The sequence below is a fragment of the Puma concolor genome, chromosome D1 (assembly GCF_028749965.1).
Source record: "Puma concolor isolate L17-30 chromosome D1, mPumCon1.1.hap2, whole genome shotgun sequence".
Lineage (NCBI taxonomy): Eukaryota > Metazoa > Chordata > Mammalia > Carnivora > Felidae > Puma > Puma concolor.
Genome location: NC_141676.1, coordinates 5,409,839 through 5,425,355, shown reverse-complemented (window position 1 = coordinate 5,425,355; position 15,517 = coordinate 5,409,839). Strand labels below are relative to the sequence as shown.

General features: G+C 46.3%; 1 protein-coding gene across 5 annotated transcripts in view; it reads right to left on the bottom strand.

The window, feature by feature from the left end:
* PC (pyruvate carboxylase) overlaps window positions 1-15,517 on the bottom strand; it is a 103,211-nt gene that overhangs the window by 42,386 nt on the left and 45,308 nt on the right. The window contains exon 1 of one of the 5 annotated variants that reach the window (XM_086676807.1): window positions 7,841-7,956. The exons of the other annotated variants lie outside the window; for them this stretch is intronic. Coding sequence (XP_086532933.1) covers window positions 7,841-7,843 — 3 coding nt within the window. The 5' untranslated portion in view covers window positions 7,844-7,956. Of the gene's footprint in view, window positions 1-7,840; window positions 7,957-15,517 lie in introns of those variants that run through there. 5 annotated transcript variants of the gene reach the window in all.

The window sequence follows — 15,517 nt, the reverse complement described above, 5'->3', positions numbered from 1 at the left end:
GGCTATTATGAACAAAGCTGCTATGAACATCTGGGAGCAAGTTTTTGGGTGCACGTGTGTTTTCATCTCTCTTGGGCAGGCATGTATTAGCTGGCTCACATGGTAACTCTATGTTTAACTGCCAGACTTTTCCACAGCAGCTGCTCCATTTCATAGTCTACCAATTCCTCCACATCCTCACCAGGCCTTGTTATTATCTGTCTTTTTGGTTAGCCATTCCAGTGGGTATGAAGTAGTATCTCATTGTTTTGATTTACATTTCCCTGATGGCTAATGATGCTGAGCATATTTTCATGGGCCATCTGTCTATCTTCTTTGGAGAAAAGTCTACTCAGATCCCTTGTCCATTCTTAAGTTGGATTATTTGTCTTTTTGCAATTGAGTTGTAAGAATTCTTTATATATTCTAGATACAAGGTCTAGATGCAAGTTCCCTCTGAGACATGAGATTTACAAAAATTTTCTCCCATTCTTTGGGTTACCTTTTTGCTTTTGTGAGTGTCCTTTGCTGCACAGAAGTTTTTAATATTGAGGAAGTCCAGTCAATTTTTTTTTATTGTTTGTGCTTTTGCTGTAGATTAGAAACCACTACCTACCTCAACATCACAAAGATTTACGATTGTTTCCTTCTCAAAGTTTTATAGTTTTAGCTTTTGCATCCAAGTCTTTGATCCTTTTTGATTTCTGTCTGTGGTGTGAGGTAGGGGTCCAATTTTGTTCTTTTGCATGTGGATATCCAGTTGTTCCTGTACCATTTGTTGAAATGGCTATTCTTTCCCCCATTAAATTGTCTTGGCACCCCTGTCAAAAGCGAACTGACTCTAAGTGTGACAATTTACTTCTGGCCTCTCAATTCTATTCCACTGACCTATATGTGTGTCTTTAGGCCAGCACCACACTCTCTTGATTACAGTAGCTTTGTACAAAGTTTTGAAATCAAAGTGTGAGTCCTCCACTTGTGTTCTTTTTCAAGATTCTTTTGGATATCCGCTTCCCTTGCATTCCCATGTGGATTTTAGGACCATTGTGTCAATTTCTGTAAAGAAAGGCAGCTGGGATGGTGAAAGACTTTGTACTGAATCTTTAGAACAATTTGGGGAGTACTGCCATTTTAATAATATTAACACTTCTGATCCATGAACATGGTGTGTCCATTTATTTAGGTTTCCTTAAATTTATTTCAACAATGCTTTAGGCTCTCGTAAGTTTTACACTTCACGTTTTTTGTTAAATTTATCCCTAAGAGTTGTATTCTTCTTGATGCTATTATATATGGAATTGTTTTCATTTTCAATTTGTTCATTGCTACTGTATAGAAATACAATTGATTTTTATATATTGATCTTATGTCCTGCAACCCTGCTAAACTCCTTTATTCATTTTAATAGATTCTGAGTGGATTACTTGGGTTTTCCTACACAAGATCGTGTCAGCCGCAAATAAAGATATTTCTTTTTTTCCAATCTGGATGCCTTTCATTTCATTCTCCTAATTGCCTGTGATGACCAAATTTAAACTGGTGACTAATTTTGATTTGGAGATAGCCCCTCCCTAGAAGCAGCAGCTCCTCTGACCCACAGGAAGCCAGAGTCCTCATTCCTGTGCTTGTCACGTCTGTTAAGTGGATGTTTCCACACAGATTTAGCCTTTAGGAGAGGCTTCCTTGGTTGGTTACTCTCCACTCACCTACACACATCCCTCTGCCCTGCACCTAGGGAAGCTGTGACGCGTGAAAGGGCTCCCTTTGCAGGGTGGCTTCCCACAGGTTCAGCCAATGGGAAGCACAGGAGGAGAGGCAGCATGGGTATATCTTTTCTATGGGCTTGGGTGCCACAGTCCTGACTGGGTGCATCCTGCCACTATGACAGTCCCTGCTGGGCATTCCTGCCTCCATGCTGCCAACCCTCCCTGAAGTCTAGAGGAAGCACTATTTCCTCTCCCGACCCTGTCAAGCCTTGTGGAAGTGATGGCTTCCCACTGCTGTCTGTTCTGGGTGCCTCAATTCCCCTGGTTTGGTGCCTGATTTGCCTTGCCTGATTAATTCAGTTTCTCAGAATCAGTGTGTGACCTCAACCATTCCTGGCCAGCCTTTACTGCTATTCTGCTAGATACCACGCCCCAAGCATCCCTCTGGGAGGAAGGGGTAGAACCTGGCTCAGACAACTTGGTTTTCTGGGTAAACTGATCACATAAGTGCCCAGTCCATGAGCCAAGGAGACGGTGAGGAAATTCAATGGCAAAGTGCTTCAGTGCCCAGAAGGAAGGAAGTAAAAAGCAACTCACATAGGGTATGACCTTGACCATGGCTGCTGCTGCTTATTCTCCCTATTCTTGATCCCAGGAAAACATATCTTTGCAGCCCCCTGATCTGACCTTTCACCCTCTGCTTTGGAATTTAAGCACAAAAACTGGACTAGAGGCTTTTCCAAGATAGAGTCCTAGGCATCCGCTATTGTTGGTTTTACCTTTTTACTTTTTACTTAAATGAAGTTAGTTAACATACAGAGCAATATTGTTGGTTTTATCCTAACGACCACAGCCATGTGGCAGGATGTCAGAAGCACTGATAACGTTTGCACGGGCTACGTGCTGCACACCATCTCATTTAATCACCCAAAACCTTATCTGGAGGGTTACGGCCCCAGCTTTGTAAGTAAGGAAACAGAAACTCAAGACAAATAGCTTGGTCATGGTTTCAAAGCCCAAAGGCACCCATAGTCCAGTCCGCCCATCATCCCAAATGGTGCCTCACCCCTGGCCTTAATTCCCAGGAGCCCCCTGTGGACACCATCCTCTCCCCTTCTTGCCTCTTGACCCCCAACTACCCTTCCTCAACCATCACACTTGCCCTGGCCACACCTCGGCATTCCATCACCGTGTGAAGGGCTGCCTCCTCTCTCTAGCTGGCTCAGTGTCACATCTGGGCCACCCCCTCTACCACACTTTCCCTCACAGGTTAACTGTGCCTCGTCACGGTCAAGCTGCCCATCAGTGGACTGAGCACCCAACTGAGTGCAAGAGAAACTTCCCCTAGGGTGTTCTGGAGTTCCTCAGAAACAACCAGAGGCTCCCATGCTCACAGGGGCCTTTACCCTGCCCTGCACACCCAGGGAGGAGGGGAAGGCAGGGGAGGTGATGGCAGGGGAGGGGATAACAGGGTGCCTGCCAGGAGCTCCAACCCCTACCCTACTGGGCAGGTTCTAACTTGTCAAGACTCCCTTTTCTGCTCTGCTGGCGTGTTGGTCTGAATAGTTTCTCCCCAGTGTTGAGGGCAGCATCCCAGCTGAGAACTTCAGGCTTTGTGGGAACCAGGCTTTTGGGACCTGAGGTAGTAAGTGAATTAGGAAAGACCCAGGCGGCAGACTGCCTTTCCCATCTTCTCAGTCCCAACCCGAAAGCTACCTACTCCAAGCCGTCTCCTCAGTGTTGCCACCCTCCATCTGAGGGAAGAGGTCATGTGTTACAATAGTTATAAAAACAATAATAATAGCTGTAAGTGTCTGTAAAGTGCCAGGCCCTGCACTAGGTCATCCCCCAACACTTATGAGGTGGGTATTGTTGCGTTTGGCAGTTTTATTGACCTGTAACTTGTATACTATATTTAACAACAATATACTTCTGGCTCTCTGCAGTTTATAAGGTACTATTTATTTATTTATTTTTAAGTTAAGAGTCCAGTAAGTATTTTTTGTTTTGTTTCGTTTTTTTAAATGTTTATTTATTTGAGAGAGAGAGAGAGAGAGAGAGAGAGAGAGAGAGAGAGAGACACAGAGAATCCAAAGTGGGCTCTGTGCTGACAGCAGAGAGCCTGATGTGGGGCTTGAACTCACAAACCATGAGATTATGACCTGAGCCAAAGTCGGTCGCTTAACCAACTGAGCCACCCTGGCATCCCAAGATACTTTAAAAGACACTGTCATTTGCTACTAACATCAACCTTGCCTAGTAGGAAGGGCAGGCATTACCTTCATTTTGTTTATTTTTTTAAAGTTTTATTTATTTTGAGAGAGAAAGAGAGACAGAATGAATGGGGGAGGGACAGAGAGAGAGAGAGAGAGAAAGACAGACAGACAGACAGACAGACAGAAGGAATGGGGGAGGGGCAGAGAGAGGGAGAGAGGAAGAATCCCAAGCAGGCTCTACACCCTCAGCACAGAACCCGATGGGGGCTCAAACCCACAAACTGTGAGATCATGACCCAAGCCAAGATCCAGAGCCAGATGCTTAACCAACTGAGCCACCCGGGTGCCCCATCTTCATTTAATAGATAAGGAAAGCCCCATTTGCTGACCCACATCACTTCTTGAACTCCTTGCTACTGCTGACACCACCGTGTTCTTTCACACAACACACTGTGTCAACAGTCCCAGAAGCTGGAAGGGTAAAGGGAAAAGCAGCCAGGGTCCTGGGTGGGGGGGCAGTGAGGTCTGGCAGGAACCTCCCTCTCTGCAGGGCAAGAGAAGCCTAGACAAGGTGCAGGTGGGGGCCAGATGCTGCTGTGATTCCATGGAAAGGGCAAAGTCTTAGAAAAGTCAGGTTCAAATTCCAGCTTTGCCACCATCTGGTCGAATGACCTTGAGGATCACTCCACCTCTCTGCACTTATGTGATATAGTGATAGAGGAACTACAGGATTTGGTTTTCCTCCCCGACTCCAGGCACAGAGTACCTAAAACCCTTGGAATTTCCTGAGTGGTAGGGGAGTCCAGAACAACTTTTCTTATTCATAACAACCCCCTTTCAAAGGCATCTGAGCTGATGCTAATGAAGGGCTCCTGGTGAGCCTCTAGATAGCTTTGGGAACAAACCATCTGAGTAGAAAGCTGGAACTTTCGAGCCCCACATGGGGTTCTGTGCTGATGGTGTGGAGCTTGGTTGGGATTCTGTCTCCCTCTCTCTCTGCCCCTCCCCTAGTGTCTGTCTGTCTCTCTCTCTCCCTCCCTCAAAAAAATGAATAAACATTAAAAAAAAAAACTTTTTAATTACCAAACCTGAGATGGGGATCACAGTCATCTCCAACTTATCGCTAGTTTGTTAGAGGTCCAAAAAGGCAATCGCAAAAGTCCTGCAATTAGTGTCTGAGGTGGGTACTGTCTTGTGCGACTGAGCGATTCACCCATGATGTCTGTGCTAACTCTGGGTAGTGTCAGAACTGAATTGCATTGAAGGATTCCCAGTTGGTGTCTACAGAAAACTGGAGAACCAGTTGGTGTGAAGAAAAAACCACCCATATATTTGTTGACAGAAGTGTTATGAGTAGAAAATGGCTCAGAACCTGTTAGTCCATCAATGGAACATCAATCGCAACACAGAGGATTGACAATTAATCAACCTGCCATAAATGAAACCTCAGACCGTTCTCCTTCAGTGTTGTAAACTATTAAGCCTCAATACATACTCCAAGGGCAATGATTAGATTTCACACAATTAGAGCCATCAAATGTTTATTGAGCACCCATTGCCCATACACATACTTGAGAGACAGAAGCTAAGCTAACACATGGCCTCTGCCTTCAATAAACTTTCTGGGGGCACCTGGGAGCCTCAGTCGGTTAAGTGGCCAACTCTTGATTTCAGCTCAAGTCATGATCTCACAGTAGTGAGATCTAGCCTCTCGTTGGGGTCTGCACTGGGCATGGAGCCTCCTTGGGATTCTCTCTCCCTCCCCTCTCCCTCTGCCCCGTCCCCACTCACGCTCACGTCCCCAGTCACGCTCATGTACCTGCACTGTCTCTCAAATAAATAAACAAACAAACAGATATCTTAAAGCCTTTCAAAAAAATTTTTTCCATCTGGTGAGGAGACAAGACTAGCACATTTGAAATATAAGGGATTGGGGTGCCTGGGTGGTTCGGTTGAGTGTCCAACTTCGGCCCAGGTCATGATCTCACAGTTCATGAGTTCGAGCCCCGCATCGGGTGTCTCTCTCTGCCCCTCCCCTGCTCTCTCTCTCTCTCTCAAAAATAAATAAACATTAAAAAAAAACTTTTTTTTAAGAAATATAAGGGATATTAAACAGCCAGCATATGCAAAGGAACTGTTTGGAGATAAAAGGGAGATGGGGGAAGAGGAAAACGGTTGAGGACACCTAAGTGTCATGGAGGAGGGGCTTGATCTGGGTTCAGAGGAAGAGCCCATTCCAGAGGCCCCAGTGGGTGGTGGCACCTGGCCCACAGGACATCAGCACCTGCTCAGCATGGACCAGTGGTGAGAGGCAGGGCCAATCAGACTTTCCCCGTAAGCATGGTCTTGCCGGATTAGTTTAGAGTCAGGGTCGGGTGACACCAAGTAGATGCTGATCAGGTGAGGAACCAACAAAAGATGAAACTGGAGAGGTTTAGTGAAATGATAAGCAGAGAAAAATTGTTCATTCCTTCACTCACTCAATATTGATTGAGCCTTTGCAATATGCCAGCTACTGTTAGGCACTGGAGATACAGCTGAACAAGAGAGAAGAGGTCCCTGCCTGCATGAAACTGACTATTTCCTTCTAGTCAGGAGGAGATCAAGGGCACAAATGAGATCATTCCAGACCCAGCCACTCAGATAAATTAAGCACTGACTGTCTTCTTGCCTCAGACTTCCTCCTGATGACAGGACTCCTTTTGAGTCACCCAACAGAGAATAAAGTCATAGAAGCCACATCCCTCCATCCCTGGTCCAGAACACGAGGAGAAAAGGCACATTTCTTACCAATTTTGCTCTGGTAAGTTTGGGACAAAGCAAAGGGAAATGTAAGTCCTCCTTCTCACCTGTTCCTCAAACACACACACACACACACACACACACACACACACACACACACACACTCAACCTGTTACTCCCTTCTTGAATTTTTTTTTTAATGTTTATTTATTTTGAGAGAGAGAGAGAATCCGAGGCAGGCTCCATGCTGACAGACCAGGAAATGGGCTTGATCTCACCATGAGATCATGACCTAAGCTGAAATCAAGAGTCAAATGCTTAACTGTCTGAGCCACCCAGGCACCCCTCCCTTCTTGAATTCTTATCCGGACCTGGAGGAATCTGGCCTGTTTGCAGTGAAAGATAACCAGAAGCCATTTCAGGCCTGAGTTTCTCCTCCTCCTGAACCGAGGGAAAGGTTTTCTTCTAAGCAAAAGTTGTCTCCCTTTGGATCTGAGCAGTGGGTCCTGCTCAAATGCCAGAAATCTGTTCTCCCAAAATGTGGGTAGTTACATGCTTTCTCTTCACTGCTGTCTAGAACGTAATCACAAACTCAGCTCTTGAAGAGAACGGATCTTGGCCCTTCCATTTCAGATTCCTGAAGGAGAGCCAGGCCTCCCTGTTCTGCAGCTCCAGAGCATTTCGTCAAGGCCGAAACTGGCCAAGGAACGGGGGCACAGCACGTGTAGACCCCTGAGCCCCTGATCTGGTGCTGTACTAAGAGCAGACCCTTCTCCTGACCACTTGCCGCTTCACCATTTCCACAAGGGACCCCAGTCAAGGGAACCAAAGGGCCTTTCCCCCAGATATCACCACCACACAAAGGCACTCGGGCCCAGAGCTCAGAGACCCTAGGCCCATCTTCCTCTATCCCCAAGTCCTCAGGCAGAACCCATTTCCACTGTCAAATAGGGTTTGCCCACTTTGGGCTCCTCGGTTTTGTCCATTCCTTTCCAGAGCTGTCCCCACAGGCCTATGAGCAATGATCCAGCCCACCCTTCCCCTGGATTCTTGTCTCTAAGGACTGTTCCCAGAATCCCTCTGCCCTCTTCTTTCCTAAGTAGCAAGTTCCAAAGGGAAGAGAAACAATGACCACAGTGTGTACACAGCCCCACCCGGGACAGTGTGCCTATGACCGCTGAGAGGTGGTCCTCTTACCATTACAGGTGCTCTGCAGAGCCCTAGGGAGGCCACGGCGTTCCTGGTACTGGAATACCCAAATCTGGGCCCTCTACCCGCCGCTTGTTTATAATTGACATTCTAGGTTAAGCCTCCGTCAATGACTCTCTAGAACTGTCCCCTCCCTACAGCTCAGAGGAGAGAGCCAATCTCTGGCCCAGGAGTTGACCTTGAACAGCCTGTTTGAGGGAAGGGAGAAAACAAAACCAGGTCAGGGGTGAGCTGGGAGAGGGCAGTCAAAACCACTGCCTACAGATTAGTGGAAGGATTAAAGGGCAGTGGTGTTTGGCTTCTACAAAGGAAAGAAGGCCAGGGATAGGAGAGTCAGCCAGATGAGAGAGCTTCGGGCCTAAGAAAAGGAGCAGAGAAGGGTGCCTGGGTGGTTCAATCAGTTAAGCATCTGACTTCGCCTCAGGTCATGATTTCATGGTTTGTGAGTTCAAGCCCCGCGTTGGGCTATCTGCTGTCTGTGGCGCAGAGCCTGCTTCGGATCCTCTGTCCCCTTCTCTCTCTGCCCCCCGCCCCCTGCTCTTCTGTCCCCTTCTCTCTGCCTCTCCCACCCCCCATGTTCTATCTCTCTCAAAAATAAACACTAAAAAAAAAAAAAAAGAAAGAAAGAAAAGGAAAAGAAAAGAAAAAAAAAGAAAGGAAAGGAGCAGAGGATCTGACAGGAGAAGAAAAAATGAGGAGTTTGATGTCTTCTTCCTCTTGCTGAGACCTAAGTCTCAAGTTGCCCCCCTGGGATCTGGAGACACCCTGGTCCTTTCTCCTCTGGGGCCAGGAGACAGGATTCCTCACAAGGGCACATGTTACCTAGCGGCTCTTATGGGCTCTTGGCCTGGTCTGACTTCATTAGCAAGGTTTTTAAATGCTTGAACATACTATTAAACCCACTCAGATCGATGCATTTAACACAGTGTTATCCTCACGACCTCTCCAGTCCTGAATAGGGATACAGCTCCTACCCCCGGATGCCACCCCATTGCACCAAAACAAAAACCAGCCCAGGCTGAGCTCAGACAAGAGTTCTTGGAGGAAGCACAGTCAATAATGCACACCTCTATCTTTGCTTAGCTCCCTGAACCCGAGGTTAATAAGTCAGAGAGGCCTTCTCTGCTTCTGAGTTCTTGCTCTCTGCCAGGGCAGGGGGCATCCAGAGAAGGAGGAGGGATAATCCAGGGATGGTCCTGCTAATGAAATGTGGGTGCACCTGCTCTGGGCAGAGGTTCTAAGTCAGGCAGAAGTCTGAATGTCAGGAGTCTCTGGGAGACCTACGAGTTAAATGCAAACTCATTGTGGGAGGGAACCTGCTCACTCCCCTGGGATCCAGGACCTCACCCTGCACAGGTACTCTGTTCCCACCTTGTGCCCATCTTTCTCCAGAGCTGACAACAAGCAGCGTTCTGCTTCCAAGGAGGGGTGTTAACCACTAATAAACCCTGACAAAGGCAGGCAGCTGCAGATCCCGGAAGAGGAGGCCAGTGACACTCCGGAGGGGCCCTGCCCAGGAATAGTAAGAGTAGAGGGTCGGTTGGAATGCCGAGGCGAGAAACCGGCAGAGGCTCCCTGCGTACAGCACTCTGGCTTCCGAGCAGAGACAGGCCTCATCCTTCCCCGGCATCGGGACCGACACCCAGTGCCGCTTCCCCGGCTGGAGGCGGAGCAGTGCCACGACTCCCACATCCACCGTGACACTGCCGTCTGGCCGATAAACTGCTGAGAGGATTAGCCAAAGGCAAGAGTTGGCATCAGGCTGGCACACAGGTCTCGGCCTCATCCAGGGGCAGGGCCAGCAGTGAGACTGGTCTGAAGAACATTTCTACAGCATGAGATCATAGTCCAGTGCTTCACATACCTTACTTCAATCTCCTTAGATCACGGAGAAGACAGGACAGGGACATTTATCCCCATCGACAGAGGGGAACTGAGACCTTCTCAATACAAGTGCAGAAACAGGTCCGAGAAGGACCGGACAGTCCAAGGCTACAGGCACAGACTGTAGGCAAAGGCACAGACTCTGGGCAAGTACCCCTGGACATGAAGTGACCAAAATCAGGAAAGATGGGAATCCCTTCGCCAATGCTCTGGATATGCTGGCAACACGGGTTCAGAGATGGGTGGTCCTTGCTGCTCACAAGGATAACCAGGCACAAGACAAGAACAGGGCTTCACGGTGAGAAGGACCTGGGTTTGGGTCTTAGCTCTGCTGTGTGACCCTGGGTGAGTCCCTTAACCTCCAAGTCTCAATTCTGTCATTTGTAAAATGGGCATCAACAACACATACCTTGCGGGGCTGTTTGAGAAGGCTCAATGGATCAGATTATGAATAGCCAGTTTCTACTTCCAACTGTTCCCAATTTTTCTCACACAAGTAGAACCTTCTTCATGAGAGAGGTGGGCAGACAGAAAGGAGAAACATATCCTAACATTCTACTGTTTCTCCAACTTGTGTTAATCTTCCAGCATCAAAGAACTCAAGAAGGACGAGGGTTAAGGGGAAAGGCTGGTGGTTGAAGAGGCTCCGTTAGATGGCTGGGTACGTACCCACCTCTCCCTGTAATCTTCTCCCAGACACCTGCTGGCATCACAGAGGTGCTATGAAATCTGTACCTTTCTTCCCATAGCACCCAGGTCTGGGACGAGATCCAGGAAGTAAGTCACCTAGCTTTGAGTGGGAATAGTCCCAGGAGCAGAGTCCTGCATTCTGAGAGGAACTGAGAAGACCTGGCCCATCTAGGGTCAGAGGACACTGGGGAAAACTTCCAGTGGCACTGATGCCACTCCCCACGGGACACTTCTCCAGCTGCCTCTGCTCATGCTTCATTTCTAGCACATGCAGATCAGGCAGAACAGTAACCCTCACAGGTGTTCCTGCTCCTCCAGATAGAAGCTGCTTGAGACGCGGCCCATGTCTTACTCAGCTCTGCCTGCGGTGAGCATTTCACAGGACCAAAAATATCACCACCGGCGGCAATGGTGGCACCGTGTTTTCTGTTGAGCCCAGCACAGCCTGCCTAGACGTCTCTACCAGCAGTGGGGACACAGAACACCTGAGGGACTGAGGAGTGGTCCTTGCCCTCAAGGCATTCAGGGCCAGGGAAGACACTAGACATGTAAAGAAGTGAAATGAATTGCTCAGCACGGTGACTACAGTAAATTGCATTGTATATGTGAAAGTTGCTAAGAGAGTAGATCTTGAAAGTTCTCATCACAAGAAAAACAAATGTGTAACTATGGATATTAACTATTAACTAGACTTACTGTGATCACTTCACAATACATACAAACATTGAATCATTACCCTGTACCCTTGAAAGTAGTATGTCAATTATCCCTCAATAAAGAAAAGTAAGTGAAGTATGGCGGGTGCTGTCATATAGAAATAAGTAGGGAGGGTGAGGGCCTAAGAAGCAGGTGTCAGGTCTAAGCTAGGGGTAAGTGAAGGGGGAATGGAGTACCCAGAAGGGCATCACAGAAGGTAGCCTGAAAGATGAGGAGAGGGACAGGTGGTCTGGAGGGAAAGGAGGAAGGGCAAGCATCCAGGAAGAGGGAGCCATGTGACAGGGACACCACCTGGCTTTGCGTGTTCACAAGCCATGCACAGCCTGGCGTGGCTGGGGCGGCAGGTGCCAGAACAAGGCTGGAGGGAAGACGAGCTCACTGCATCACAGCGAAACATAATCATCTGTGCCACAGCTTTCAATCTAAGCAGAACATCCAGCATCAAAAACTGCAGCAATTAACTTTCTATACGATTGTAGAACACTGCCAAGGCCACCAGTTACTATTATTTCATAGTTTGGGTGTTTTGTTTTGTTTTGTTTTGTTTTAGAAGAACAGAAGTGGGGGGTAAGGAATCAGGGTCTGACTCAGTTAAACCAATGGCAAAGATATTCACTGCTGTTCTGGTTCATGGGTCACTCAGATGTGGAAGCAACAGTGTAGACCCTGGGTGTGACAGACCAGATTCAGCAACTCCAAGATGGAACTACCTCTGTCTGTGCTCTGCTCTGGGGGTGGAGACGGGGCAGACAAGAGGCAGATCTTGCATCTGTCCCACCCACCAGGGCAGCTGGACCCCTCTAATGGCCTTGGTCCCCCATTCTTCTATATCACCCCAAATCCAGCCCCAGAGGCATTAAGGTTCTACCACTTCTATGAAGCAAAGCAGGAAGGTAGAATGTCTTTCCTTCATTCAAAAGCGCATAAGGAATGTCCACTGGGTAATGAAAATGATGCTGGGTGCTCTGAAGAAACAGAGGGAGAGAGTCACCCCCAGAAAGAAGCAGCAAGCCACTCGTTTTGATAGCAGCTCCAGGCCAATGAGCAAATGCTTCTGGACTGATCCAATTCAACCCTGGTGTTAATGAGCTTCACGATTTCTAAGACAGCCCCATTCCCTTCGTCCTCCCCACAACTCCCTCTTTCAGTACCACAGCTGGAGCTTTGGGAACGGTGTTCAATGTATAACTCACTCTTTGACTTGGGAGTTTACATGATCCTTTGAACTTTCCTCTCCCGGTCTATAAAATGCAGAGTGATCTGAGTCATCTTGTAGAGCTTCTCTGAGAACTTAACTAGGTCACGTATTTTGGAAATACCTAGGAGAGTCTGGCACATTAGAGCTGCCCACAAAAGTAACCCCAATGGTCAGCCCTTGTGATAGCAGCCTTAATCCTTCTCTCTTCCCCTCACACTCTGGGGCTCAATATAAAAGGTAGAAACACAAACGCAAGTGGAGGGGGTAGGGGGCAGGAACAGTGTCAGTGCCGTACAGGATGATGCCTGGAAAGGGAACTGGACCGTGTATCAGAAAAATCCTGGTCCTACCTCTGCTACCACTTATCAGTGCTGTGCCAAGAGGCAAGTCACCGTGCACTCCGGGCTGCAGTTTCTTCAACTACTAGGCCAGAGACAGTAAGACCAGTCCTTCTTCACAAGAACAGTGTGAACAAAAAATAAACAAGAAATCTCTACTGCAGTGCACTGTGCTACCAAAGCACCAGGCCCTATGGAGACTTGGTCTAGTTGAGGAGAGAGTCGGCAGGAGGGTTAAACGACAAAGTTAAGTCAATGTATATAGTAAGACAAGCATCAAAAAGAATAAAACAGTGAGGAACAAATATAACAAAAGAAGTGCAAGACTGGTACACTGAAAACTACAAAATATCACTGAAAAAATGTGAAGACCTAAACAACAACAACAAAACGCCTCATGTTCATGGATCAGAGACTTAACACTGCTAAGATGGAATACTCCCCAAACTGACTCAGTGCAAGCCCTGTCAAAACCTGCAGCTTACTTTAGTTGCAGAAATTGACAAGGTGATTCTAAAATACATACAGAATGCAAAGGAAGCAGAACAGCCAAAAGAATCTTGAAAAAGAACACAGTTGGAGGATTCACACTTGCCAATTCCAAAACGTAATACAAAGCTATAGTAAACAAGATAGTGTGGGACTGGGATAGGGGACACATAGATGAATGGAATAGATTTAAGAGCCCATAAGACCCTCATATTTACAGTCAACTGATCTTCAGCAGGGTACAAAACAACTCAACAAATGGTGCTGTAACAGTGGATATTCATAAGCAAAAGAATGAAGTCAGACCCCTACCTCACACCATTTATAGACACAAAATGGATCAGACTTAAACGTAAGGGCTAAAACTATAAAACTGTTAGAATAAAATATAGGGGCACCTGGGTGGCTCAGTCGGTTAAGCGGCCGACTTCGGCTCAGGTCATGATCTCATGGTCCGTGAGTTCGAGCCCCGTGTCGGGCTCTATGCTGACAGCTCAGAGCCTGGAGTCTGTTTCAGATTCTGTGTCTCCCTCTCTCTGACCCTTCCCCGTTCATGCTCTGTCTCTCTCTGTCTCAATAATAAATAAACGTTAAAAAAAAAAATTAAAAAAAAAAAAAAGAATAAAATATAAATCTCTGTGGCCTTGGTTTCTTAGCTACAACAGAATAAGTACAAGCAACCAAAGAAAACAGAAATAAACTGGCTCCATCAAAATAAAAAACTTTTGTGCTCCCAAAGACACTACGAAGGAGAAACGACAACCCCATAGAGTGGGAGAAAATTTTTCCAAATCACATAATCTTATCAGGGTCTAATATCCAGAATATTCATTAAAAAAAAAAAAATTTACAACTCAAAAATACAAACAACTTCACAAAAATGGGCAGAAGATTTGAACAGACATTTCTCCAAAGAAGACATACAAATGACCAATAAATACATGAAAAGATGCTCCACATCATTAGTCATTAGGGAAATGCAAATCAAAACCACAATGAGATACTACTTCCTACCCACTATGGCGGCTATAATCAACAAGACAGACAATAACAAGTATTGGTGATGATACAGAGAAATCAGGACCCTCATACACTGCTGGTGGGAACAGAAAATGGTGCAGCCACCTTGGAAAACCGTGGAGTTCCTCAAATGATTAAATACAGAGTTACCGCATGACCCAGCTACTAGATACATACACAAGAAAAATGAAAAGACACGTCTACACAAAACATATATACAAATAAGCACAATGGCATTGTTCATAATAACCAAAAAGTGGAAACAACCCAAATGTCCAACTGGTGAATGTATAAACAAAATGTGGTATATCCATCCTTACAATGGAATATTATTTAGCCAAAGAAAAAATGAAGTACTATTACTTGTGACAAGTGAGTGAATCTTGAAAACATCCAGATTTTAAAAAGCCGGAGACAAAAGGCCACATATTATATGATTCCATTTATATGAAATGTCTAGAAGAGGCAAACCCCCAGAGACAGAAGGTAGATTAGTGGTTGCCAGGGGCTGGGGGTCACAGAATGACTTCTGATGGGCACAGGGTTTCCTTCTGGTGTGATGAATACGTTCTGGAACAGTGGTGTTGGTTACACAATACTCAGTATACTAAAACCACTGAAGCACGCACTTTAAAAGGGTGAATTTTACGGACTTCAAGGTGTACTACAAAGCTGTAATCATCAAGACAGTATGGTACTGGCACAAAAACACACTCAGATCCATGTAAGAGAATAGAGAACCCAGAAATGGGCCCACAAACGTATGGCCAAATAATCTTTGACAAAGCGGAAAAGAATATCCAATGGAATGAAAATAAATACAGTCTCTTCAGCAAATGGTGCTGGGAAAACTGGACAGTGACATGCAGAAAAATGAACCTGGACCACTTTCTTAAACCATACACAAAAATAAACTCAAAACAGATGAAAACCTCAATGTAAGACGGAAGCCATCAAAATCCTCGAGGAGAAAGCAGGCAAAAACCTCTTTGATCTTGCCTGCAGCAACTTCTTATCCCACACGTCTCCGGAGGCAGCGGAAACAAAAGCAACAATGAACTACTGGGACCTCATCAAAATAAAAAGCTTCTGCACAGCGAAGGAAACAATCAGCGAAACTAAAAGGCAACCGACGGAATGGGAGAAGATATTTATTTGCAAACGACATATCAGATAAAGGGTTAGTATCCAAAAATCTATACAGAACTTATCAAACTCAACACCCAAAAAAACAAATAATCCAGAGAAGAAATGGGCAAAAGACATGAATAGACACTTCTCCAAAGAAGACATCCAGATGGCCAACCGACACATGAAAATATGCTCAAC